At 46.9% G+C, this 25,200-nt stretch overlaps 1 protein-coding gene across 1 annotated transcript in view; it reads right to left on the reverse strand.

The window, feature by feature from the left end:
- Positions 1–6,953: 6,953 nt before the first annotated feature.
- The window catches only part of sema6a (sema domain, transmembrane domain (TM), and cytoplasmic domain, (semaphorin) 6A), a 59,272-nt gene continuing 41,025 nt past the window's right edge, over positions 6,954–25,200 (reverse strand). The window contains 6 exon segments of the mRNA XM_077003498.1: positions 6,954–10,770; positions 20,655–20,675; positions 21,266–21,324; positions 23,715–23,792; positions 24,027–24,167; positions 25,064–25,200. Of these exon segments, the coding sequence (XP_076859613.1) occupies positions 9,683–10,770; positions 20,655–20,675; positions 21,266–21,324; positions 23,715–23,792; positions 24,027–24,167; positions 25,064–25,200 (1,524 nt within the window). The 3' untranslated portion in view covers positions 6,954–9,682.

Consider the following 25,200-nt stretch of genomic DNA (forward strand, 5'->3'; position numbering starts at 1 on the left):
CCCCTGCACATGTATGTACTACTCTGACATGTTTTTACTCTACCTCTACACACGCACAGATATATATTTATATATATAATATATATATATTTCCAGGCTAGACTTTGTGTTTCCAGCTTGCCACCAGCACCCCCACACTGTTTAACTATTTATCCTTTATGCTGTCAATCAAATCAGCTTCCTTTATTCGTTAGTTATTTTTATTCCGCCTAGTGTGTGTGCGTTCCTTGGAGCATCGGGCGGCTGCACACACCAGTTCCCGGTATGAAGCTGTCTTCTGTGTTGAAAGCTGGGAGAAACGGACACGGGTTAAAACGGGATTCCCCTAGTCTCCGCCGTGCTCAGTCTTGGCCCGGTATCAGCTGCACCACTCTCCAGCGTCCAGGACGCAGCCCAGCAAGATGGACGCCATTCATATTTCAGCATGGCCAAGAGTTTCTTAAGTCCTACGAAGTAAGACAGCGAGAACTGTATTATACTGACAACCACAACCCCCTCAAACACACACAATTTCCACCGTTCCCTCCTCATTTCTCCGTGTGGACACACACACACGCACACAGTGCATTGCGAGCGTAGCCCTGCAGCACCCATATAATTACACACTCGCTAATCCTGTTCCCCAAATCCAGGAGAAAATCCCATTCCTGCCACACACTCCCCATCTGCTTAGCATAGTCTGGTTTTTATTCAAGCTTTTTTCTTTGTCTTAAGCCAGAGTCTAAAACACACTGACAACGCATGAACCCGCTGTCACTGTTACATACGAAGCTACGTATACATATGAATTCCTTATTTAATAGCTGTTTAAAATGCGTTCTATTTATTTGTCAGTCGGTTTATTGGATATTGGAGCGTGCCGCAGTAGTTGAGAACGGCCTGTGGTTCTTCATTGAATCCTCAATATTAGACCGACCCAAAACCACATGGTTCTCAACATGTGATGCTGCATTTATCAGGGGTGGAGGCAGCGTTTGGAGGAAGGTGTCACTGTTTGAGGGTGACGGGGAGGGGGGGGGGGGGGGGGGGGGTTGTGCAAGTGAAGGATGAAGAACAGATTAAAAGAGGTGTGTCGTTGCCTCTAAGTAGAAGAGTTATGTGTGTGTGTGCATGTGCATGATAGCGAGATTGGTTAAGAATCCTGTTGCTTCCTCTCCACCACACACATGGCGGTCCCTCTCAGAGCTCTGGACTTAACTCGCCTCTCTCTCGTGGCAGCAGCCACACGGCACTCTCAGCCGTCCTGCACCGTTAATTAGACTTCTATCACATTTTATTCACCATTTTCATATTTATTTCTGGAGCTCAGTACCAGGTGCCACCCACATGACTATGAGATCTGTTAATCAGCTCTCATTAAAAAGCTGTAGTGTAATTGTCATGTAGTGTACATGAAGATGTGATGATGATATACATTTTTTGGTGTAAGAGCATTGTAATGGATTAGTCCTGTTCCAGCTCTAACTGAAGTGGGTCCACGCTGAACCGCACGCCGTCAAAACCATGACACACGGAGGGCTGTCTCCTTGTTGAGATTAGGGAACGGCGCTGGGTTCAGCCGTCGTACAAGATAAGACGTTTCCAGAGGCTGTTTGTTTCGTGCTTTCTTCAGTGGAACTGTTTGTGTGTTCAGATGTTCGAAATGTTGGGGCTGCTGTCCCAGTAGGAGATTCACAAGGTGCTTTCACGGCTAAGCATGCAACGAACCCTGACATTAGAGACAGAACCGCTGCAGTCAAGTTGGGCTGCTGTGCACCTGAATTGCATCAGGTTTGAAAGAGTTATATTGAAACGCATCAGACCCAACGTCCTGAATAAAACTGGAATACTGTGACATAGCCTTAATCTCTAGTTTTTTTGTCTATACTATGGCTTCAGGATATGTGGGGTAAATAATAGAGATACTATCTGGGTGAGTCAGTTCAGAAAGGCCTTTTTGAGTCGTGCTCACAAGGGCTGAGACATATGGGAATTGTAGTGCACACTCTGGAGGCACAATGCCTCATATCTGATGAATATTTCAAAAAAATTGTCCCAAGATAGAGAATGGGTTTGTTTTATAGTCATGTGAAATAAAAAGTTGCAAACAATGTGAACTAGAAAATGGAGACTATGAAGATCAGTATATCATATGGGAGATAATGATAAATTAAGCTAATCCAGATAGCCCTTAATGGCTCACAAACAGCAACCTGTTTGCTCACATAAGGGGCTATGGGTCAAAAGCTGTCACGTGTGCATGCATTATTAATTCCTATATTGAAGTTGTTTTCGTTTATTTCACTGGCGCCGCCTTCTGCAGGACCTGCCCGATCCTCAAGGGTCACCTGACCCAGCCTGGTACTAGTATGCGTATTTCCTTCAGAACCTCACATGAGCCAGAACCCACACTTCCTCCCCCAGACACAAGCTAACAGATCTCAATGTGCTGGGTTTTTTTATTTATTTAATAAATTCACACAGCACCAGGGTGCAGACTTCACATTAATGATATTCCATCACTTCCCCCTTTGGATTACGCCTGGGTCGAGGTTCAGACACGCTGCTTCGTTAGACATCAGAGTGAATCAAACTGGCCCAGTAATGGGGTAAAGGAAAAAAAAAACCCACACGTCTGGAGAGGCGCTTAAAGAGCGTCTCGAAACGGATGGTGGCAGTTCCATTAAGAAATGACCACCCCCTAGAAATGAGGTGCTTCGATTACTGAAGAGAAAGGCGGGTCTGCGTGCGTATACGGGGTTGGGATGAGAAGGAAAAGTGGGTGTGATGTCCGTGGCCAGTTGAAGCTCGCTTGCTTTGTCAGCATGATTATGAATAGTGGGCGGGGAAGCATGCAAATGGGGCCACTGCTGGCGTACAGCTGGGGGAGGTCCCCTGGGACAGCTCCTCCCCTCTCACTCATCTATAATGGATGAGGCTGCACTGGGGTTGTGAGGACCTGCAGCTGGGAATATACCTGGCCATGCGCTTTAGTCCTCATTCAAGACAGGAAAGACCTGCGGAAACATAAGGAATAAACACCCGTGTTCTCTTTGCCTGCTCTGTTCCTCTTCACTGCTGGTCAAGGCAAAAGATCTTTACATGCTCCGTGTAGTGTTTTTGTAATTTTCCAAACAGGAAGTTCATAGGCAGCGTGGACGAGTATGGTTGGTACATCTGTAGCACACACTATGCGATGTGGGCTGCAGAGCAAATCCTATATCACTTAGCGGACGTCACCTGAGACGGGTGCAGCCCCCTACTCCATCTTCTCTGGTCTCTGGAGACCTTCAGTGCTGAAATACGTGTGTCATTGATGAATGGGTGGATATCTGTCTGGGCTCTTGACCTTTGACATAATGGGGTGAAGTAAAACACAAAGGGGTCAACTGCATCTGGAAATGCAGTCTGAGCACTACCAGCACAAAGAAAAGTTTGCCTCCAAATAGATAGATACACAGACAGACAGACAGACAGACACTTTATTAATCCTGAAGGAAATTGAGGGTTTACCAGATTTACCAGTGACACAGTACTTAGCTATACTGTAGATCTGTAATATTCATTTAGGCTGTGTGCAGCCTTTATAGCTGCATAGTGTGCAGTGTTTCATTTTAGCGATTATTTAAGTTTAAAATGTTCTCATTGGGAAAGCATACTTTGAATATCATTGCCCCAAGCATTACACTAAGAAGAATACATTTATCATCTTTAAGTCATTACATTGCTGTCCTCTGCCATCTTCAATGACAATATTACTCATGGTGAACTGCTATTATTACCCTGATACAGTCTATGCCATCAGCAGTGAAAATAATTTGTGGGCAGACAGAAGAATCAATCAGGCAGGACCACGCCTTGGCCATACTACCAGGCAGCTGGTCTGGAAGAGGCTGACCTTCAACACTACAGCGAGATTGTCATTTAGTGGAGGCCGTCTTTCCCGCCCTGCTGGGCTGGAGCCACCTGGGTCCGGCTCATTTCAGACAGAGAGAGATGACACAGCCAGAGACAGCCTTGGGATCAGCGGACACAACAGACCGCTCGCCAGAAGCGTAGCGAATTATATTTATCCTGTAAACCTATGCGTCCGTCGTCAGCATCGGTGATGTGGCCAATAATTTATAGGCTTAGGCCTTGGGAAATGTCATGCGGAATCTCGATATCCCTGTCTGACAGTTTCTGCGCTAACATTCTGATGGTCACCGAAGCAGGAAAATATTTGGTGAATGTTTCGACAAGGCTGACATAAAACAGACCAACTATTGACAAGAGAAACATCATTAAAAACTACAATAAAAACAGGGCCGTAAAAGAAAACCTCCATCCTGTTGTTTTTAGTAGGTAGTGTACATGGCAATGTTGCTGGAGGAAATGGCAGAGGAGAATCAATTTATAACTTTTTTCATGAAAATAGTCTGCAGCAGGTGATTCTGGAACAGGATAGCCCTGTCACAGGGGTGGCCATTTCGAGTGCTAAAACATAGCAGACTCAAAACAAAGCCTTTCTTCTCCGTCTCCCAGGAGATGAGCGTGCAACCTTGGGGACAGACAGTGAGCGCTCTCAGCTTGGGCTGTGCGAGAGCTTCAACATGACCCGTGGAGCGTCAGAGCGAGACCAGGGTCAGCCACAACACGCATCGCACACGCACAAACATGCCACGTTTGCTCACGCTCTCTCCATTGCGAACTTGGAGCAGGGGGCCACAGCGGACCTCACACCAGAGCAAAGACTGAGCTGTTTTTTCATCATGTGTGGTGATGCCACAACACTGCAGGCTTGTCTGACTCTTGATCCAGCCATCCGTGAAAGCTCACAGAACTTTCTAGAATTTTACACCTCCAAAAACAACCCTGATTCGCACAGGGCTGTGTTCATGTCACATTCCGGTTTGCGTTTTGCACTCGGAGGAGGGCTCGCACCTGTGGAATAAAGCAGATCATATGAACAATTAATTATCCCATACGAGCTTCCAACTGTCATCGTGTACCTGATGTCATCATCCTCCACTGAAGTCTTTCCAAACATCTGTCAATTCAAATCAGGTTCCTCAGAATCTGCAATTCCCAGTTGACTCCAGTAGTTAGTTACTGTTATTGTTTGCTATTCTCCACCGGTGTTGGGAGAAACGTTTGCCTGCACTGTTTGTATACTGTTGCACCACGCATTTGGAATAATGTATCCAACACATTATCTGTACAGCAGCTCATATGTCACTCTGCTTCCTTATTCCCAAGAGTCTCATGCTCAGGCCAGCACGAGCCATGGCCCAACTCCTCTTTATCCTTAAGCTCTGCAGTTCACGCTGCTTCCCCCCGTTTCCCCTCCTGTGGCTGGCATGGGATGTAAACAATGCTGGTGGTCTTGTTCTTTTTTGGGCTGCATAATGCTATATAGTAAATTATGAAGAGCAGTGTTATAAATCTGTACGCTATATGACCATATGTTATTATACAGGGTAGGGTAGTGCCTTTTCTGTTTAGAATATTTCAGTGCTCTAACTCTTTCTTTTTCCTCCAAAGGCTGGGTTTGATTATTGATTATTATATACTGGGTTTGATTATTGATTATTATATACTGGGTTTGATTATTGGCTATTTCATTTCCTCCCACTTTCTTCTGCTCTGGTCTGGAGGGCTGATCTGCATGTTTGAATGAGCTTCACCACTACTGAACCTAGAACCATCCCGCCAGCCACAATAGACAGCAGCAGGAAAATTGATGTACATTAAAATGCTGCTGGTTATTACCAGATATCAGATGCTAGATTGGATAGCTGGAATAAGGGCTGGAGATTACAGCACTAAGCTCGTTTTGACCACAGATTGCATGGGGCAGCCAGAATGAAAGCCAGCTTGGAGATTGAAAAACGATGAACGATACTGGATGTGAACAACCTAAATCCTCCGCTTGGGCTTTAAAATGAAATGGTCTTTTATGGCTCCACCATCTCCTGACGTCCATCTTACTACTGAAGCTGTTTGTCCTGTCGATTTAAAAGGAGGGAGGCGGTCAGGTGGTTTCCTGCTATAAGATGGTGGCATGATGATTGTCCTTCATTCCAGTAGATAAGATCTAATTTACCACATGACAGACATTCTTAATGTTGAAAGCAATGATATTTTACAATCTTAGTTTCTAAAGGAAAACCTAAAGGATAACATTTTTTGAAATGCCAAAATAAACTGCATCAGGAAAAGGGTAACATTGTCAATACCTTATGTTGTCCAAGAGCTCAAATGCATACCATCAGGAATGCTGGTACCAGGCCATTGGCATTCTGTAGGGCCGCCTCAATAAACAACAAAACAAATATCTGGATTTTTATTTTAGTTTCGGTCAATTCCACTGGAATATTCCCAACAGAAAGGGGTATTTGTGATTGCCAAGTTCTATCATGGCCTTGACAAAAAAGAACAAAAAAGAAAGTGAGGACAGAAGTGAAGATCTTAAGTTCCTCATTGTACATGAAACATTATACCCACACTCTTAACTCACCTCCATTAGCACCATGTCTGGTGACTGACTTCTGAATGTGTGCACAAGGCTCCAGACTGATCCTTATCGCTGGGTTTGTGCACGGTAGAAGGCATCAAACAATTCACAAATGAATGTTTTGAAACCAGCCTTTGAGTCAAGGTGAGCTCATACACACGTCCAGTCGCCGTGTCAGCTTATCTACGCTACACTTCAAATCTTTATCTTGACGGGAGGCCTGCCAAGGCAGGTCCCAGCCAGCAGTTTACTCACGTGTTCCTCTGAGATCTTTCTTTGTCAATGGCCTCTTTGAAACCACATTTCTGATTCTGCTAACAATTTAGTGCGAGGCCATACTTCATAAAACGTCCTAAATTATAGATAATTACAAATATGTGTCAAAATGGGCTTGGTGTTTCAACGTAAGTGGTTCAATATTGTTTCTTTGTTTCGTATTGGATGAAGAAAACTGATGAAAGACTCTTTGTGACAACAATTTAAAATGTTTTTATTATGTTTTTTTCATTTATTAAAGAGAATTTCTTTACAACATACATTTACGTGTGAATCAGATGTTAAGGAGGTTGGGGAAGGGTAAGGAAATACAACCTTGTGACAGAACAATATCCTACAGGCCTACAAACGTCCCACGAGCTTTGACATTTCCAACTCAGTTTGCCTCTAGCAGTGTGTAGCAAAAAGGGGAGAAAGACAAAAGGCACACCAAAAAAGTCCCCGCTGTCCACACGGACCAACCAGACTGTCCACACGGACCATCCAGACTGTCCACACGGGCCATCCAGACTGTGGGCTGAGACGCATGACTCAGGAACAATGACCAGGGGTGTGTGACCCTCCACTATTCCCACGATCTGATCCGAGACAGTCATTGCACTCTGACCCTAGAAGCATCTACGTACAAGTTAGTCCAAGTAAAATGTGCCTGGAGAGCCATGGCAGACAGGTGGGGGTGTCCCACTAGGTAGTCATCTGCACTCTGATTAATGAGCTGCTTACATTTCGGATGGAAACACTGACCAAAATGTAGACACTCAACAATCTACAAACACTACGACTAGAGGGGTGCGTGGTTCATTTGTGGAAGAGGCAAGTGATACAATATGTCAAGGGAAATAGTTAAATACCCAAATCAGTCAATTAACCCCCCTCCCCCGCTTTTACATCATAACGATATAGTTAGGAAATTATATTAGTTGGCATCTGTCATAAACATTGAAAGCAGTAATATGTTCCCTAAAATTATTCAAGTGTTTCACAGGAGCCAGCCTGTATTTGCTGCCTAGAAATTGGGTTTGGTCATGTACACTGGGAGACGGTCGTAGTACGGGGGGAGGAGACGTTTGTTCTGTAGCTGAACTGCTAGCCATGATCTCATTGCATTGTCCCAGGAAGAATCGCGGAGGCTTTCTCAAGAACATACACCAGTTCGTCTACCAATCTATGAATGGAAAGTAAAAATGTCATCAGGTCTGTTGAAAATGAAAAGCACTGTGAAAAATGAAATTCAAACAAACAAAAAGAAAATCCCAAAGCAAAAACAACAACAACAACAACAACAACACTGACGACACTGCCAGCACAACAAAAGGGCTGTTCCGAAGCGTTTCATTGGCACAATCAGAAATCATCACAAAAGAGTTTGTGGTTAGCCCCTCCCACCCAATGTTTCCAAAGGGACCCGAATTAACAACAAGAACACCTACATTCTTTAATTGCTTCTCATCAAATGAGGGAAATATGTAATCATAAGAACTACTAGGTAACAGTTAACAGCTAACAAACTCGTCACTATTCAGGGGTGTAAGGCACAAATTTACACGTGGAAGAAAAATCAAAGGCGACCAAACAGTTGTAGTTCCTTAACAGGGCCTGTGTGAAGATAGGACAAAAAATTATACGTTTTGATGTCAGCCAAATGGAGAAAAATAAAAGAAACCAACCAACCCACCAACCCACCCAGCCTCCACCCAACCCACCCACAGTGCTGGTCGAGCATCAGCATCCTCCCGTTTGCCTCGTGGGGGTTGTTTGTCCTTCTCCTCAGCCTTTGCATGCCTTCCGTGCAAGAACATGAACTGGAATGGCACTGGACAGAGCCGTGGGCATTCAGAACAGAGGGTACTGACACGATCCACAGTGCTGGATGTAGATGCCAGCAGAGAGCTGAGGGGACAGATTCAGGAGTTCCAGCTCGGGGATTCTTTCCACCCTTCTTCCTGCTTTTCCTTTTCCATCCGTTTCTCACCAGAGATTTCATCCTGGGGTGCTGCTGGGTCCAAACCCATTCTAAGCTCTCCCGGCACAGTTTGCTAAATATCTCTTCCATGCAAAGGCCTTAATTCCCTCCGTGTTCACCTAGCAACGTTCAAAAAAAAGTTAGAGGATCTTTTTTTTTTCTTTTCTGACGAGAAAAGTTTGTACTGGCTCCAGTTGAATGACTTTAAATAATTTCACACATGATTAATTAAAATTAAAAAGATCTTTCTGTCTCTCTCTGAGCCTAAAAAGAGTCCGTCTTTCTTTGAAAGCACTTTATTAAAAAATAAATACAACCAGCTATTAGTACTAACAGTCACGGGTTATTCAGTCACCAGTTACAGTAGATGATGTTGCAGACCTCACTATAGGCAGTACTTGATTGCTGTGTCCAGTAACTGCAACACTGAGGGAGGCAATTTCATCTTATTCTTAATTTCACAGTTTTCCATTGTAAACCAGCTGTTGTTCCAGTCTGAGCTGCTGTCCAAGTGCTTTTTTAACTGAGGCATATCCCAGTTTCAGAAATACACAATTACTCTCCTCTCCGTGATGTGCTTTTGGCAGTCTGTTAAGAAAACAAAACTTCAGCTGCGACGTGGCCATGTCCTCAGCCTGACACACTGTCATCTCGGTGAGAAAAAACGAGAAAAAGGGTAAAAAAAAAAAAAAAAAAAAAGGAACGCTACAGAGCAACATGTGGCTCATTGATGAAAGATTCAAGAGAGTCCTTCACTTCTCAGTAGCAGGTGTTCCATCTTTCACCATCCAGGAACAGGGAATCAACAGCCCGGGCTCAACACGTACATACATGAAAAACGTTGTTTTCTTGTTTTCTTTAAAAAAACAAAACAACAACAACAACATCGACAGTGAGTTGCATTTCCTGTACACAGCTGTACAACGCGGATGCACTTTTGTGTTTCTCCCGTTTCCCCCTCGCGCTTATTATGTGTACGACTCGCCGGACTTGACTTTCGTGGAGAGGGAGACCTGGGCGGGTTTGGGAGGGACGTCGGGTTTGTGGTGCCTGGAGCCGCATCGCGTCAGCGAGCCGTACGAGCTGGTGCTGGGGTGCCGTGCCAGGCCCACCGCCAGAGGCCCGGTGACGTGTATGGAGTCCACCCTCTGTGGAGCCGGGGGCGGCGTCTCGGCGCGGCCGTAGCCGTGGCTCCGCGCCAGGTGGGAGGAGTTGGAGGAGTTGGTGTTGTGCTGCTTCTTCAGGCCCAGGGCCTTGCCGGAGCCCGCGGAGTAGGCGCGGCCGTACACGTCCAGCCGCTTGCCCATCTGGGGCACGGCCGGCGGCACCACGGCCGCCAGCGAGGCCTCGCGCTGGGGCACTCGGGGCGGCATGCCATCCCCGTCGGCCATGCCCAGGCAGGGGCTCTTCACGGTTTTGTACTCCAGCGTGGCGGCGGGGTCGTCGGGCGGCTCGCCTCGGTGCAGCTGCTCCACGTACTCGTGTTGGTAGACCTGCTGGTGCTGGGGCAAAGGCAGCACAACCACGCTGGGGATGTGGCCCGGCGAGGCCCGCAGCGGCAGGTCCGTGGGGATGACGGGCGAGCCCAGGGGCGCCATGTCTTTGGTGCAGGCGTTGATCAGGTTCTGGTTCCTCTCCCACTCACGGCTGCCCCGGCTGGGCTTGCGGCGCGGCTGCATGGGCGTGGACTCGGGAGTGGGCAGCGCCGTCAGGTCCACCTGGTGCTGGTCGGCCTTGATGAGCATCTTGCTGCTGGCCAGCCGGCCGTTGTGCATGAGGGGCGTCAGGATGGCCTCGGGTCGGCCGTCTTTGGCCTGCGTCTCGAACAGGCCCGTCAGCTTGGTCACGCTGTTCATCGAGCCCCGTCTGGAGTTCGTGGCCTCCTTGTCTTTACGGCTGGAGAGCTCGAAATCCCGCCGCCGATGGTCGCACACACAGTACACAATGATGCCTGAGAAGATAGCGCCCATGACGAAAGCCAGAATGACAGCGATGGCCAGCAGAGTGATGGGAACCATCTGATCCCGGCCTTTCTGGAAGCTCTCGCGGATCACTCCTGTGGAGAGAGGTTAGAAACGCTCTACATCACAACCAAAAACAACATTTGGACATGTCAAGTGGACCGCTGCTAGAGAAAAGCAATGACAAACATATTTTAAGACTGACTGACTCTGGAAATGAAAGATCCCGAGTATACAAGGATCGTCAATATTTCTATGCTAGTAGTAGCATGAAGGTTCACTGGAAATAAAAAGTTTGTCCAACACATATATTGAGTTTCTTCAAAATAAATGGTGTAACATATAAAAAAAATAGCTAAAGAAACTTTTGACCTCGCCATTCTGCACACCAGAATATAAAGCTCAGAAACGACCCACCACACTACAGAGGCTTTAAGAGGGAAGTTTTGCTGAAAACAAAGAAACAAAGAGAGAGCTTTTATGTGCTGCACTGAAGCTAGTGAGGATCACAAACACGCCAAGGACTGAACCTAGAACCACACAAGGCAGAATGTCCTGCTAGTAGGTCCTGACGATAACTGCAAAGATGGTGGACTTCATTATGAGTGGGGGGGGGGGGGGGGGGGGGGGGGGTTGTATTATCTTCTGAGGAGGATAAATTCTCAGGAGAATAGAACAGTATGTTAACACTAACAAGACTCGGCAAAGACTCATCTGTTTTCTGAGGGGATTAAAGCAAATGGTTTCCATCATACACAGGCAGACCGCAAGCAGCAAGGTGCAATATGTCACGGCCAGCACAGATTGAGATCGGAGCCGAACAGGCCTGGTGAAATCCACGGGGTCATGTTTACACGGTTTGGCACTACAGTCCTGATTCGCCGCACGCGCGATGCCTTAATAGAACATTCCTTTGTCGCAGTGGTGTGGACTCCTCGCGGTATTCGTTTATAACCCTGTTGTCGCTGGCAACGCATCTCACTAATCGGAGCAAGTGTCTCCCTTTTTAGAGGCTACTCGGGATCATGAGGTTTTATCTCATGACAAGGAGATGAATGGGTGACATGTTTTCTACGAGGCCGTGGAAGACAAAGTGACCCATGTGCACGGTTCACATCTGCTTCTTCTCTGCTAATGGAGAGATCCGAGAAGGTTTTCCTTTCAACTTCATGTTTTTTTCCCCCCAAGTGAATGTTGTTTTTCTCACATCTTTTTTCTGTTATGATGGGTCTCCCCATTCATAACTCCATATCTCAACATAACAGTAGAGATAAAGACTGCATGTATTGCTGTATAAAATAGATAATGTTTTAAAGAGAGGTACCAATTAAGATTAGGACACTGAATGTCCTCCTTTGGTATGGCTTTAAGCCAGTCTTTAGGCAACAGGATAGTTCATGTGGTAAGGCTATCAGCAAAACCAGCGATGCGTGCTCAATAGCTCAGCAAAATACCCAATTTTGAATAACAGAAGCTTTTGTTAAAATACAATATGGTTGATTGTGATCACCTAATGGCATAGAATTGGTTGGTGGCATGAAAGGGATAGTTTGGCCAAAAATGCTAACGTATTTAGCAGTCAAAGGAAACATAGTATAAACCCCAGCAGGTAGTCATGCTAACTGCTGACTTTTGTTCCCTGCTATATTCCTTCTTTATTACCCATGATAATTCTTGTCTGAGCTCTCTTTATGGAGGAATAGTATGGCCTAAAATGCTTTTGTTCTTAACAATGAAAGGAAATAACTCCCAGAAGGCATTATGCAAGTGGCATCATGCAAATTCCAGTCATTGTTAGCCGTGCTACAATGTTTACTTTGGACTAAGCTACATGATAAATATAGATGATTCCATTTTTAATTCAAGCTTTGGGTTAATTTGGCTTCTTAATTTGGTATCCTTCACTCAGGTGTTACATCATTTTTCAGAATGAAAGTTGTAAAATATAAACTAACAGAGAAAAAAAAATTCAAGAGCAAGAAAACTTTAGGTACACGCTTGGGTGCGTGTCTGGGTTAGCGCCAGGGTGAGCGTCTGGGTGTGCACTAAGACCTTGACATGCCTCAATAGACCTGTGTGTGATGTAACATTTCTTTGCCACACACGGGATGTGCCAGGTTCTACTAGAATGAGGTTTCTCATTTGAATATAATGGATCCAAACTTAAGGTAATACATAATACATGATTTGGACATAGAGGTGTGTATTCTAATGTTAATATTCAACAAAAGGTGGGTCGACTGTACAATCACTCTTGAAAGGTTTATAAACATTAAATTCCCCAGGGATCCTCAGGCATCCTTTAGAGTGTGTCTAGGTAACACGTGTTAACCTTATCTGCAATGAAGTACAGAGTTGGGTCTGCATCTTCATTCCTGTATGAATTTTTAAATTACAATACTGGCAAATGGAGGCATTTAGGAAGCACAGAGTCCACAGCAATGGTAAAGGTAGCTCTCACCGACGACATTCGTCTTCACGGGTTAACAGGGAAGCATGAATCGCCTCTGGTCTGCCACAGACAGAGACCCGAGTTCTTTACTGAGCTCTTGTTTAGCCCATGGACCTTGTTTGAAGTTGAGGGGGGAGAGGGTTCAGACCCATTGGAGATCAGACTCAGGAACACAGGCTCTCTCCAGCCCAAGAAGAGGAGCTGAAAGTGCTCTTCCCCTGCCACTGCGGGCCACTCTCTCTGACCTTGACACCGGACTGACAGGATATGGAGGGGTCCACTTAAACAGAGCCTCCGGGCTTCACTAGACCTTTGAAGATTTTTAACTTTCATGTATGAAGTCGATTGTTTCTTGAGGCAACTTCAAAGGGGTCCACAGCCATAAAGAAGACCAGGTCTCGAACAACTAGGGTGCTATTAGTTAGGGCCACACGACTGTATATTTCTTTTCTTTTTAGACTCGCTCTCTTTTAACAAGCTGTTTTAGGGAGATTTGACTGATTGCTTCTGGGAGCTCTAACAGGCTTTAAATGCAAAACTAATTACATATGCTGCTTACATAGCCTTGTCAAATGGTCTCATAAAATTCATGCACACCAAATAAAACTCCCTAATGCAACCCTTCCTTCACAGGTCGTTGACGGAGAAGAAGTCGCGGGAACAGAGCTGAAGATGAGCATTGTTCATCTGAATTTCATGAGGCTTCAGACCAAGACAAATTAGGCATCCTGAAAAAATGGTTCCTTGCACTCAGCCGAGCTAAAACAAATTCCGAGCCCTGCTTGTCAATACACTCCACCCTGTGTGAAGAAGTGACGTGCGAATATTCACACAGGCACCCGGGCAATACGTGCAGCACGATCCATTATTAGGGCCGTGCATCACTCTCTCTGTCTCTGTCTCACTCTCTCTCAGAAAGAGAAAGAGACAGCGCTGGAAATAAGGTGAAACAATTCCAAAGTCATTACATTAAATGTTAATGTCTAAAGGGAGGCAGACAACAATTAAGCTCTGCAGTCTGACACACATGCGTATGTGAAAACAAGCCTCAGAGGACTTTGAAAGGCTTGCTGCAGCTGAAACGCACACGTTGATTGACGGTGTGTGTGTGTGTGTGTGTGTGTGTGTGTGTGTGTGTGTGTGTGTGTGTGTGTGTGTGTGTGTGTGGTGGAGTCCCTCTGAGGGCTCTGGTTCAAGTGACAAATGTTCCTGTTGATTCCGTGCAGTCTCTCCCACGTGAGAAACGTAGTGTCCCAGGCAAGAGACCAGGGCAGCTGATTTCAACATTGCCACTGCATCCCTAATATGTTCACTTTGTGGCTATATATTCAAATACCCTCCCTGAACTCTCCCATTCGAATGCTTGCAGTCAACACTTAACATGCTCAGTGTTTGGTGCCTATGAGACGACACTTCCCTCATTCTCCCGAAATCTCTTTCCTTACATTTTCAACATTGGAGTGTCACAGAATGCAGCCCCTCCCTTTACATCGTACACTTTGCTGAAGTTTTAAACAAGGGTCACGTGCTACTGTTGCTCTACTGGAGTCTGTTTAGTCTTCTGTTTACTGTTGAGTCTGATAGCTGACATGACATCCAGTGCAAAAGGTCTGAACGCTTGCTTCACTGTTACGATGCTCCAATACGAAGATGAACAGCCTCATCTCCAACGTCATTAGGCACTCCAAACACATTTCTGTCTTCTGGCCCATACCTGCAACACCTCCTTCAAGTCCTACTGCCTTTAATAAGCCCACCTTCGCGCTTTATTTATCGACCGTTTTAGCAAGAGCACCTCACTAATGACACCTCGTTCCTTTTAGTGTCTTGCCTCATTTCACTCCACTAGTTGTAGTCACTTTGTGTGTTAGTCACCTCATCATTACATTCTATTTAAGCCATTAAGTTATATTCTTCGAGAGAGCTTTTTTCCAATACTTTTTTAACTGCCTTTTTCATCATGGCTATGCATACGCTTGAATTCTACGGAGTTTTTAAAAAGGCTTTCTCTACCGAATCTTAATTGAGGTCAAATCCACGTTCAAAATGGGTGGGCTTGTGGGGGTGAGGTGTAGATAACATTTAAGGTTTAGGCTCAGAATACACCACAATGAGGGATCTAGAATTTAAAGCTGCAATGTACCCTGGTTATAAGCATGCACAACCACACGCCAAGAAAACGTGCTGGCATTTATTATGCACACACACACACACACACACACACACACACACACACACACACACACACACACACACACACACACACACACACACACACACACACACACAATGGGGAAATCATACTTTCATAAGCTGAAGGTGCACTGTCATGGACTACACTGGGTAAAATCGAAAACTAATTCTGAATAAGCTTAAAATAGGACTGCAGTGAAATGCACTAATCTGAATGTCATCAAGAATCAGGTAGCAGAATATAGTGATCTAGTTTAGACACCGTTCGCTCCATAACTGTTAACATGATGGAAGACCCTGTTGTAAATTTGCGCTACAGAATGTTAAGCATTCCACATGGGTAGATCACTCCTTGGACTTCAGTCTGAGGCTTCGCCACTGTGGGAAATACCATTAGCAAATGTACACACTGGCCGAAGTCCAACCTCTGGAGGAGAGAAAAAGTGACTTGATCTATAAAACAAAGAAAGTGGTTTAAAGGGAGATGCATATCTGCCCGTGTGGTCTGGAAGGTGGTGTCGGATCCACAGCGAGCTGTCACACATCAGCTCTCGCTCCATAGCTACCGAGTCACACCCGGTCCAGAAGCTGTTAGCGCCGACACTGAGCGTATATACCCCACCGTAATGACAACGGTTACTCTACATGGAATACAGAGACGACGCAGGCGGACTCCCCTCTCGCTCTCCCTCTGTCTATATTGCCTTTGTAATTGACCTATAAATTTGCGGAGTGCACAGAGACAGCCACAGGTTGGTCAGACAGAGAGAGGATTGGAGGGGGGGTGAGAGGGAGGGAGAGTAGAGGGACAGGCTCACACAGTCCATTCCCAGGCGAGGGGGGGTGAGGGGGTGAGGGGTACGGCTCCATTTGAGGAAGAGGGTGCGCTGCAGAGCAGATTAAGGTTAGTAATAGGTTGTGGCTACATTAAGGTACAGCCTTGGAACGTTCCATCTGGGGAGATGAAAGGTCCTGTAGAACGGAGACTACTCACAATGGCAGCAGATGGCGGAGGTGCAGATAGGGTAGGGAGGGTGTTGTGTGTGAGTCAGTGTGTCTGTGTGTGTGTGTGTGTGTGTGCGGGGAGCAAGAGCAGGAGCAGTGGGATCTCACACACGCACAGACAAATAGATGAGACCAGACACACAGTGCTCAAATGTACTGCGAAAAAATGTTGCCACCAGCCCGCTTTGGCATGGCGGGACTGAAGTGAACTCATAAATATTCCTTTTTGAATATTCATTAAATTCAAATTTTGCCAGTGTTACACTAATGCACCATGGTGCAGCGATATTAAAGCAGTATGAAAAGGCAGCTGATTAATTCATGGTTCCATACTGATAAAATACATATTTGTTATGAAATATATACATATATCTTCCAAATGAATGATACCCACAGTGCTCTCCAAAATGAAGTCTTCTATTAGACTATTACTTCATAGCACAGGGATCCTCATTTTTTAGTTTTCAGAGTACATTGGTCACTTTGAAACTGATAACACAACAGCACAGTGATATCAACAAGGGAAAAAGGACGCTGCATGAATATTGATGAAACAGCAGTTATTAGGTTAAGCAGAAATAATATTGCAGCAGAGGAGACAGCCTTTATCGCAAAAGAAGTCTGTAAAAGCACAGCCATGCAAGAGGGAGAAACCGAATCAACAGAATAATATCTTCATTATCCACTCTGAACAATACAACATATGCCTGATATTTAAAAGATGACATATAATAATAATAATAATAATAATAATAATAATAATAATAATAATAATGAAATCAAAGAAAAGCAACAGTAGCAATAAGAAGCTCTATTAAGATATGGGCCTCTCGCCTATACCGCAGTGCCACAGTGTTGAGGATGTGAGCACTGGGTATTGACAGTGGAGGCTGCCACACTGCCGTGATGCCAGTAAGCCTTTGTGCTGCCACCATTGTGTAGGTTCAACAGGTGTGCTGCTGCCGCCAGTGACCATGCAGACGGAGGGAAGGCCTTCCCGCCTAATATGGATTCGCTTCACGAAAAACAAAATTGTGCTCTTAACATCACAATTCATGCAGAAATTGGTCAATTTCCTAAGTTAATTTCAAACTGTGACTGTTTTGCCTCGGGGCTCCAATGCGAATGCACTGGAATGAATGAAAAGGAGAAAACAGCACTATCAATATAAGTGTCTCATGAGAGAGAGAAAAAAACTGTTTGCTACACTTACAGTAATTCACATATTTGCCCTTTACTATCAGCACTATGTAAGTACATTATGTAAATTAAATGAGGCAACACTATGTTTTCATTTTTCTTGTTCTGATGAAAGTCAACAACAAAATGTTAGTGTTGCAATGCCCTTTCTCTCTGGGCATACTATCACAGAGGCAAGAACACAAAAAGAGAGAGAGAGATTAAACAATAACCTCACCCAAATACAAATCAAAAGTGACCATACCTCAGGATTATCAATGGACAGATTAAACTGTTATAAGTCTACCCAAGCCATTTGCCTAATGTAATAGAATTATCCTTGTTGAGTAACATAATATAAATTGAGTGAATTTTAAATCTGCACTGTTCTTTGCGCTAACCCCTAACTGAATTTGGCAGTTGCAGGCCAACTTTGAAACAGTCTGTTTGCTGATATTGCCCAGAAAGGACATTCAATGTTGTCATGAAGCTGTAATAAAGGGAAATAAATACAGTGCAGTTGTTTCCTTTCACTAGCTATAGGCTGGATATTGCTGTCCTCTTCAGGGGATATTACAGTCTTTGTTTAATAAATCTCTCTCTTCCAGGAACACTGTGATTGGTCATTTGTGCATTGGTCAGCTGGAGGCAGCGAGGTACTGTAAATCTCCACCCCCCAGAGGACAAAAATGGACTCTCCCATTCCAAGGCTTACCCGTGGACTCCTGCTGGGTTAGAGAGGGCACTGCGATATAAGGGTCCCTCTTATCGATGGTCAGCGGGGGGTGCTTGGGCTCGAGCGTGCGGCCCCGTTCCTGCGGGCCGTTGGCGGGGGGGCTGCGTGGTGCTGGAGGAGGCTGTGCTGGAGCGGCCTGCCGGAGCACAACACAGGTTAGCGGACCGTGGTCGGCCGTGCTCCGCCCACCGGCCGTGGCCCGCACTGCCACGTGCGTGATGGCCTCGGAAGCTCTCTGCAAATGAATCGTTGTCCGATTCGCCGTTGACGCAGCCAACCGGGGCTTAGTGTGGACCGGCGGGGTCCCGAGTCCTGCCCATGTGTTACCCCGGCACGGCTCCAGGCAGGGCCCCGCGAGGGCCGCGACCTCTCCGTCTCCAACAGTGAGGGCAGCTGCCTCGGAGGGACCCTTCACTGTGGCCACATTTTCCAATTTGGGACTTCACAGATCCACTCGCTCTGTGGGAGTCACCTGGGGTGAGCTTACCTTATCATACAGGCCATGGAGACATGATTGGCCACATATCTAAGGGCCTGGCTATTCTCCAAAGGCTGCCCGCATTCACCCACATTCTGTCAGCTAGATTGAGCTAATCTCTTTTTCCCTCCTGTTTTTTTTTAGCCAATGTGCACAACAAATCGTAGGACAAGCCACAAAGACGACGTAACTCATTAATCTTTCTGAACTCAAATGAATTACTTTGCGTTTATCTCCCGAGCACATAAAAACAAAATCAGTCATTTCACGAAGGCATTCATAAAAGTTGCACATCAAACAAGCACCAGAAAGGTTAGCGCTAATAAATGCTTTTTCCTCCCATACGATACGGACATCTGCCTTTCAAGCCTATCCGCGGATTCGACAGGTTTATCGATTGTCGTCTGGAACCCCGTCCCGAAAATCAAAACGGGCTCCCCGCTGAGCCGCCAGCTCATCATGCCGAGACCACCCAGCCCGCCCCCTGTACTGCAATCACCTCGTGTCTTAATTAAGCGATAAACCCGGCTCCCTCTCCCGCGCATGCGTGCGTGGGCCTGTGGTCCGCCGACGCTGTTCGCCACTGGCCCCTCGCGCCCGACAGCCGCACGGTCTCGCGGCAGCGATCATTAAAATGATTTATTTAGGAACGCGCCGTAGGCATGAGCGATTAGTGTGACAGAGCTATTTTATAATTCATTCTCCATGGCCAAGGGAGGTGCCACCGAGGCCCATGACACACGTACAGTCTCAGACTCCCTGGAAAGTAGGGGGGAAAAATCTCAGAAATGCCAACTTGTACCCTAGCTAAAGAGAATAAAAAATATGCCTAGCAGGGAACTATATATTTAAAGCGCTAAATCAGTGCTGACTATTTGGTGTTGGTTAAATGGGGCTGTTTGGAGAAAGACATGAAACGATGCTGTTAAAGTGGCAGTGCATTAATATCCCATCAGACACGTTTTAGCTGGGTTGCGTGATTTATGACATTTCAAAGATCCGCATTCACAGACGTTATGGCCAAAGTGGGCAAGAATACATTTTGAATCAATATTGCTATCTGCTGCACTTGTGTGTGTGGTTTGGGGAGACTGACGTAAGTGACACGCGGAGGAGAGCAACCGGAGAGGCAGACGGGGCGCGCGGCTGACGACGGAGGTCCCTATTTTTATCAGACGCGAATGATAATCAGACCTTTTCCAAACGTGAGGATTACTAACGCGATATGTAGGTCACGGAAGCAGACGTTCTCGCCACCTCCCATCAACCAGAGTTGCCTGGCATTCCTTTATGTGCCAGGGAGGGAACGGCATCAATGCGCCCTGCTTTGGTTGGACAGCGCTTCGTGAATATTTTGTAGGGGAGCTGTGTAGAATAAGCTGCTGTTTAGCCTCTGTAAACAGCTTCCATCATTTGCATTTGGCTACATCTCTAACCCACAATGCCGCCTTCTATTAAGCAGCTCGATCCATCCAATTAGGAAATCAAAGGTCAGGGCGAATCAATAGCACCAGTGAAGGCTTGCAGAGAATAGAGAGAGTTATGGTCAGGGAGGGGTTGGTGTTGGGGTGGGGTGTGCGTGGGGGAGGGGGTCGTCTAGTGGGCATCCTTCTGTCCATCGAACCGGAGACAAGTCAAGCGATTTCAGCACCTGCAGACTACTATAGGGCACAGGGAAGAGTTGGAACGAAATGGACAGAACCGACTACGAAATGATGTTTGAGGATTGTCAAGAACTTGATGAGCAGACTGAAGGTCTGGGGGCAAAAAACATAAAAGGAGTTAAAACCCTGGCTAATGTTTTTGACTATCCTGAAGAGGAACGTGGACGAGAAAGTAAAGGCTTTGAAATAAGAGAGCAAATGAGGAGAGGACAGATAAAGTAGTTGAAAAGAAGTCTGGCTTTGTGAGGTTGATTCTGACTTATGTCACTTACCATTTAAAGCCACAAAGGAGTCTGGAAAAGCAAATGAGGAAACGTGTTAATGTAATAAAATGAGATTCACTCTTCATTTCAGATTCATTCAGCTCCATAAAATATGCACGCTATAATGTTAACACTTGTTTCTAATATTAAGCTGTGAGGTATTTATAATTAATATCAATGTCTCGGTACAGTAACCAAACATTTTATCACACTGTGCAGTAAATAGCCACCCACCAAAGTGAGAGTAGTTTTCAGCTTTTCGCTATTCACAGCAGATAGAATGATGCAATAAATGAATGTAGTCAATTGAAAACAGGTTTCTATAGGGCTTAGTGTGGCCTGGTGAATAGGTCACAATGAAAGGCTCTGTCAGTGGTGTGTGTGTGTGTGTGTGTGTGTGTCTAAAGCAGGGCCATGCCCTGTGTCCAGTGTGTTGCTACAGCTGAAGGACAGGGTCGAGGCTGAGCCCAGATAAACAGGAGGGAGGAAGGGAGAAGGCAGGGAAGGAGGGAGAGAGAGAGAGAGAGAGAGAGAGAGAGAGAGAGAGAGAGAGAGAGAGAGAGAGAGAGAGAGAGAGAGAGAGAGAGAGAGACAGTGTTAGGGAAGTGGTCCTTGCTTACTTTGGCAGTCTCCCAGTCCATCTGTGTTGCCCTGCTCAACGTCCTGCTCAAACGACCATCTGCACAAGCAACAGAGACAAGACACACGGCAGTGAGTGGCTGGCTGCTCGGGGCCCCGCGTGAGGGATGAAGTGGCCCTCTGGCCCTCGGCCCCTCCGCGAGACCTGGGACCCAACCACTTCCACCACAGGTGGTGTCCCGAGTCACCGGGGGCCGCATCGCACGGCAAAAAAAAGTGACGCGGCCACGGACGTACGTCTGACCAGCACGTGTTATCACGGCAGAACCGAAATGAAATTCCGGGCGATTTCTTCATTTTCAAAAGGTACCAAGTACATAGAGGTACTGAGGTGCTGGCGAATGGAGTGGTGTGTTATCATACAGGACTTCCAGTGTCTTGTGTCAGCTTGGGCCTACTGCTCCTGACAGACGTTCAGCCATGCAATCAGAGAAGACAGGCCAACCGTCAAAGAGATTACATGCCGGGCTGTCACAGCTGACATATCCACATCTCTCAGCTCCCAGCAGGACCCAGAAAGTATAAGAGGAAAAAGTTTCCAAACTTATCGGAAAAAAAAAAAAATAGAATGGCACATTCGAGTGGAGTGAACCCGTTTTGCACACTGCTGCAAGCATACAGCCGTTTTCACATACAGGGCTGTTCCATTTATCTACACTTCTTACTCTGTGAACCTAGAAACACTGGGGCCCGATTCATAACACCTGACGTGAACCACGTGAGTACACCGTGCAAAATGTATGATCTGGGATTTTATTCTTATTTCACAAAGTTTTCGGGGCGATAATTAGTGCGCCGTTGTCAACTTACCACAGTGCTAAATTCACATGTGTCGTAGGCCAGTGCCAATCAACACGTGAATCAGGCCATGCATATTAAAGATCAACGGCAAGAGACATATGACTCACTAACCCCCATGGTGAGACCAGTGGTACGCCAAGAGCTGCCAGTTACTTGAAAATGTAACCTCTGGAAGTTTCACCAAGGTGGACAGTGCGCTCTGCTGAGTTTATGACTTCGGATCTTTTTCTACATCATGGCAGAGCAGCAAAACGCATCTTTGCTCATATCTGTTGGCACTCAGCCAGCATCTGCGGCATCTCGAGATCGTGTTCGAGCACGCCGGCTTCCTCCCCTTGCACTCCCTGTGCACTCCTTGTGCACTCTCCGTGCACTCCTACTGTTAGTTAGTTTTCCCCTCATGCTTGCTCCACACAGATCAAAACTGTGCATTTTACGTAAATTTTACTAGCTGAACACGTGCGTGTGCAGAATTTTGATAATAACTTGCATAAGTGACCCAGTATTGTTAGAGAAAAGAACTAATTCACATCGTCTACCTCCTGGGACCTTTGCTGTCGGACATGTTCAGGTTCATGTTTTGCAGAGCGGTGTCCTATTATGAATCAGTATAATGAACGAGGACGAAATGCATTAGCACTATATATCACACAAACCGTAAAACACGCTGGCAATCCACATTTATGAATGAGTAAGCGCCTCACCCTGGTGCTATTCGCTGTTAACATCACATTAAATATGACAGTAGGTTTTATGAATTTGGCCCAGTAGATTAAGGGCATATGATGTCTGGCCATCAAAGCGACTCAATATCTTAACGTAAATCTAATTGCACCTATCACAGTATGGAGCAGACACTCTAGGCTGCTGCACTACTATAAAAAGAGTCAAATGAGTCAAAGTGTGAAGTCACAGTTCTTCCTGCTCTGAACTAAACACCCCTGAACAAAAAGAAACACGTCCCGCTCTGTCTGTCTAACCACTTCAGGTCTGGACAGGAAGTGGCCACTCACGCTTCCTCCTCTCCTGTTTTGATCTGGCACGTTTCATTAGCCTTAGCCGGCGTGCGAGGTGCCGAACTAGAGCGCCATCCTTACCGCTCACCACAATACTCGCTGTCACTCTGGCAACCGCGGGGCGTCACCTAATGCATCTGGCGGCTCAGTATCCAGAGCGGGGAGCTCGGTCAGAGCGGGGCGAGGCTTCAGACATAATAACAGGATAGTCACGGGTGGAAAGAAATAGCCTGCGATGACCAATTGCTTTGCACAGCTCCAGAGTCGCCGGGCGCGGGAGAAAGGCCTGCTCCTGTAATTCTGACGGCATGCATAACGCTCCCCGAGAAATGCCATGTGAAGTTTGTTCAGCAGGCGGTTGGCCCCAACATGGTAAATACAGTAATAAAAAGAGTCAATATATCTCCCCGGCTCTCTTTGTCAGATTTTCCTTTACGCTCTGCCACAAGGATCGGGGATTGGGAGGTGGTGGTGCTTGGGGGGGTTAGCAAGGCTGTTATTAGATGAAGCCACAGGAGAGTGTGAGTGCAAATGGCCGATACACCACAGGGGGTGGACATAGGTCAGCGCAGCTCGAGGTGCTAGCGTACGCATCAGGGCCGGGTCGACGTACTTTGAGCTGGTGACGACTTCTCGACAGGCTCCCTCCGACACCCAGCCGCAGTATGGGTCCCTGGCGGCGATGCAAGACCTGTGGGAGGAGAACACACACACACACACACACACACACACACACACACACACACACACACCTGGTCTGTCAGGCCGCCTTTCATGGGGGTTATGCAATCTGCCAGCAATCATCTCCCGTGTCTACTGACAGAGTACACGTCTCGGGTCTGTTCTCGGCAATAACACACAGGCATGCTGGGAGCCGGTCAGCGGACTGGGGGGGGGGGGGGGGGGGGGGGGGTTGGTCACTCACTTCTTGCACTTCCCGTGTCTCTCGCAGCGTGACAGCGGCACCTTGACCACGCAGGACGTGAAGGCCACGAAGAGGGAGTGGCTCCCGCCATCGATCTGCATGCTGACGATTCGCTTGTCGTCCACGCCGTCGACACTGCACCTGTGGAGGCAGCACAGGGCGAGCGGTTCAAAGGCGTCTCTCACCCCCACGTCTCCACTGGTTTTCAGTAAAGTGCAACATCAAAGCCCTAGTTTAGCAGTTAGCTGTACGGCGTCTTTCTTTGATAAAGCTACAGAGCATCACGCTCTTGTTTTCCTCCTTCCTCCTCTCTCATGGCACGGTGGCTGCCTGGAAGGCCACAGAGCTCTAATCCCCTGCTCCACACATCTAAAGGGGGGGGGGGGGATTTAATTCCTACTCTTCGAGGCTTGGCCCCCATGCAGCAGAGCTCTCCATTAAGACGTACAGCCCATCTACCCTATGTAATGTGCAGTGAGCATCTTTGCTCTGATCCTTCCCTGCAAAGTCCGTGACGCTAACTGCTACAGCTAAGCCACGCGGCGGTCAGCCAGGGAGAGATCTCGGCCCATTCCACGGTGTGTGCGTAGAGGAGGAGGAGGAGGAGGAGGAGGAGGAGGAGGGAGGTGCGGGGGAGGGATCAGGTTCGTACGCTCCTTCCATGCTCTGTCACACGGCACGGCTCAGCATCCTAACAACAGCGGTCTCCTTAAAAACCCCCCAAACCAACTCACCGTGGCTTCCAAAGAGGTGGGGGTGCGGCGGGGTGGCTTGGAGACACACATCTGATCCACTACACCCACCAAGTCCCCCCCCCCCCAACCCCTGCTCCTCTAAACCATCCCACATTCTTTAATCATTCAGCGTTCGTTAGGCTGGGCGCTGTGGCATCAGCCCAGAAGTTCCACTGAGCTCTCTTTACTTTACCCGCCGCACTCCAGGGGCTGTAACCTGATAAAACGCTTTGGGGAAGCATCAGGGGGCGGGGCACACAAAGGGCGGGGCATATGGGGGGCGGGGCCTATTGGAATACACACTTCTCCGGGTTGTAGATGCTCAGCTCCTCCAGGAAGAGGCTGTCGTTCAGGAAGCCGCTCTTCATTTTAGCCAGGAACTTGAGGATGATGCCCCTCTCCGAGCCCAGGAAGATGACGGTGTAGTTGCCATGGGGCCC

The sequence above is a fragment of the Brachyhypopomus gauderio genome, chromosome 4 (assembly GCF_052324685.1).
Source record: "Brachyhypopomus gauderio isolate BG-103 chromosome 4, BGAUD_0.2, whole genome shotgun sequence".
Classification (NCBI taxonomy): domain Eukaryota; kingdom Metazoa; phylum Chordata; class Actinopteri; order Gymnotiformes; family Hypopomidae; genus Brachyhypopomus; species Brachyhypopomus gauderio.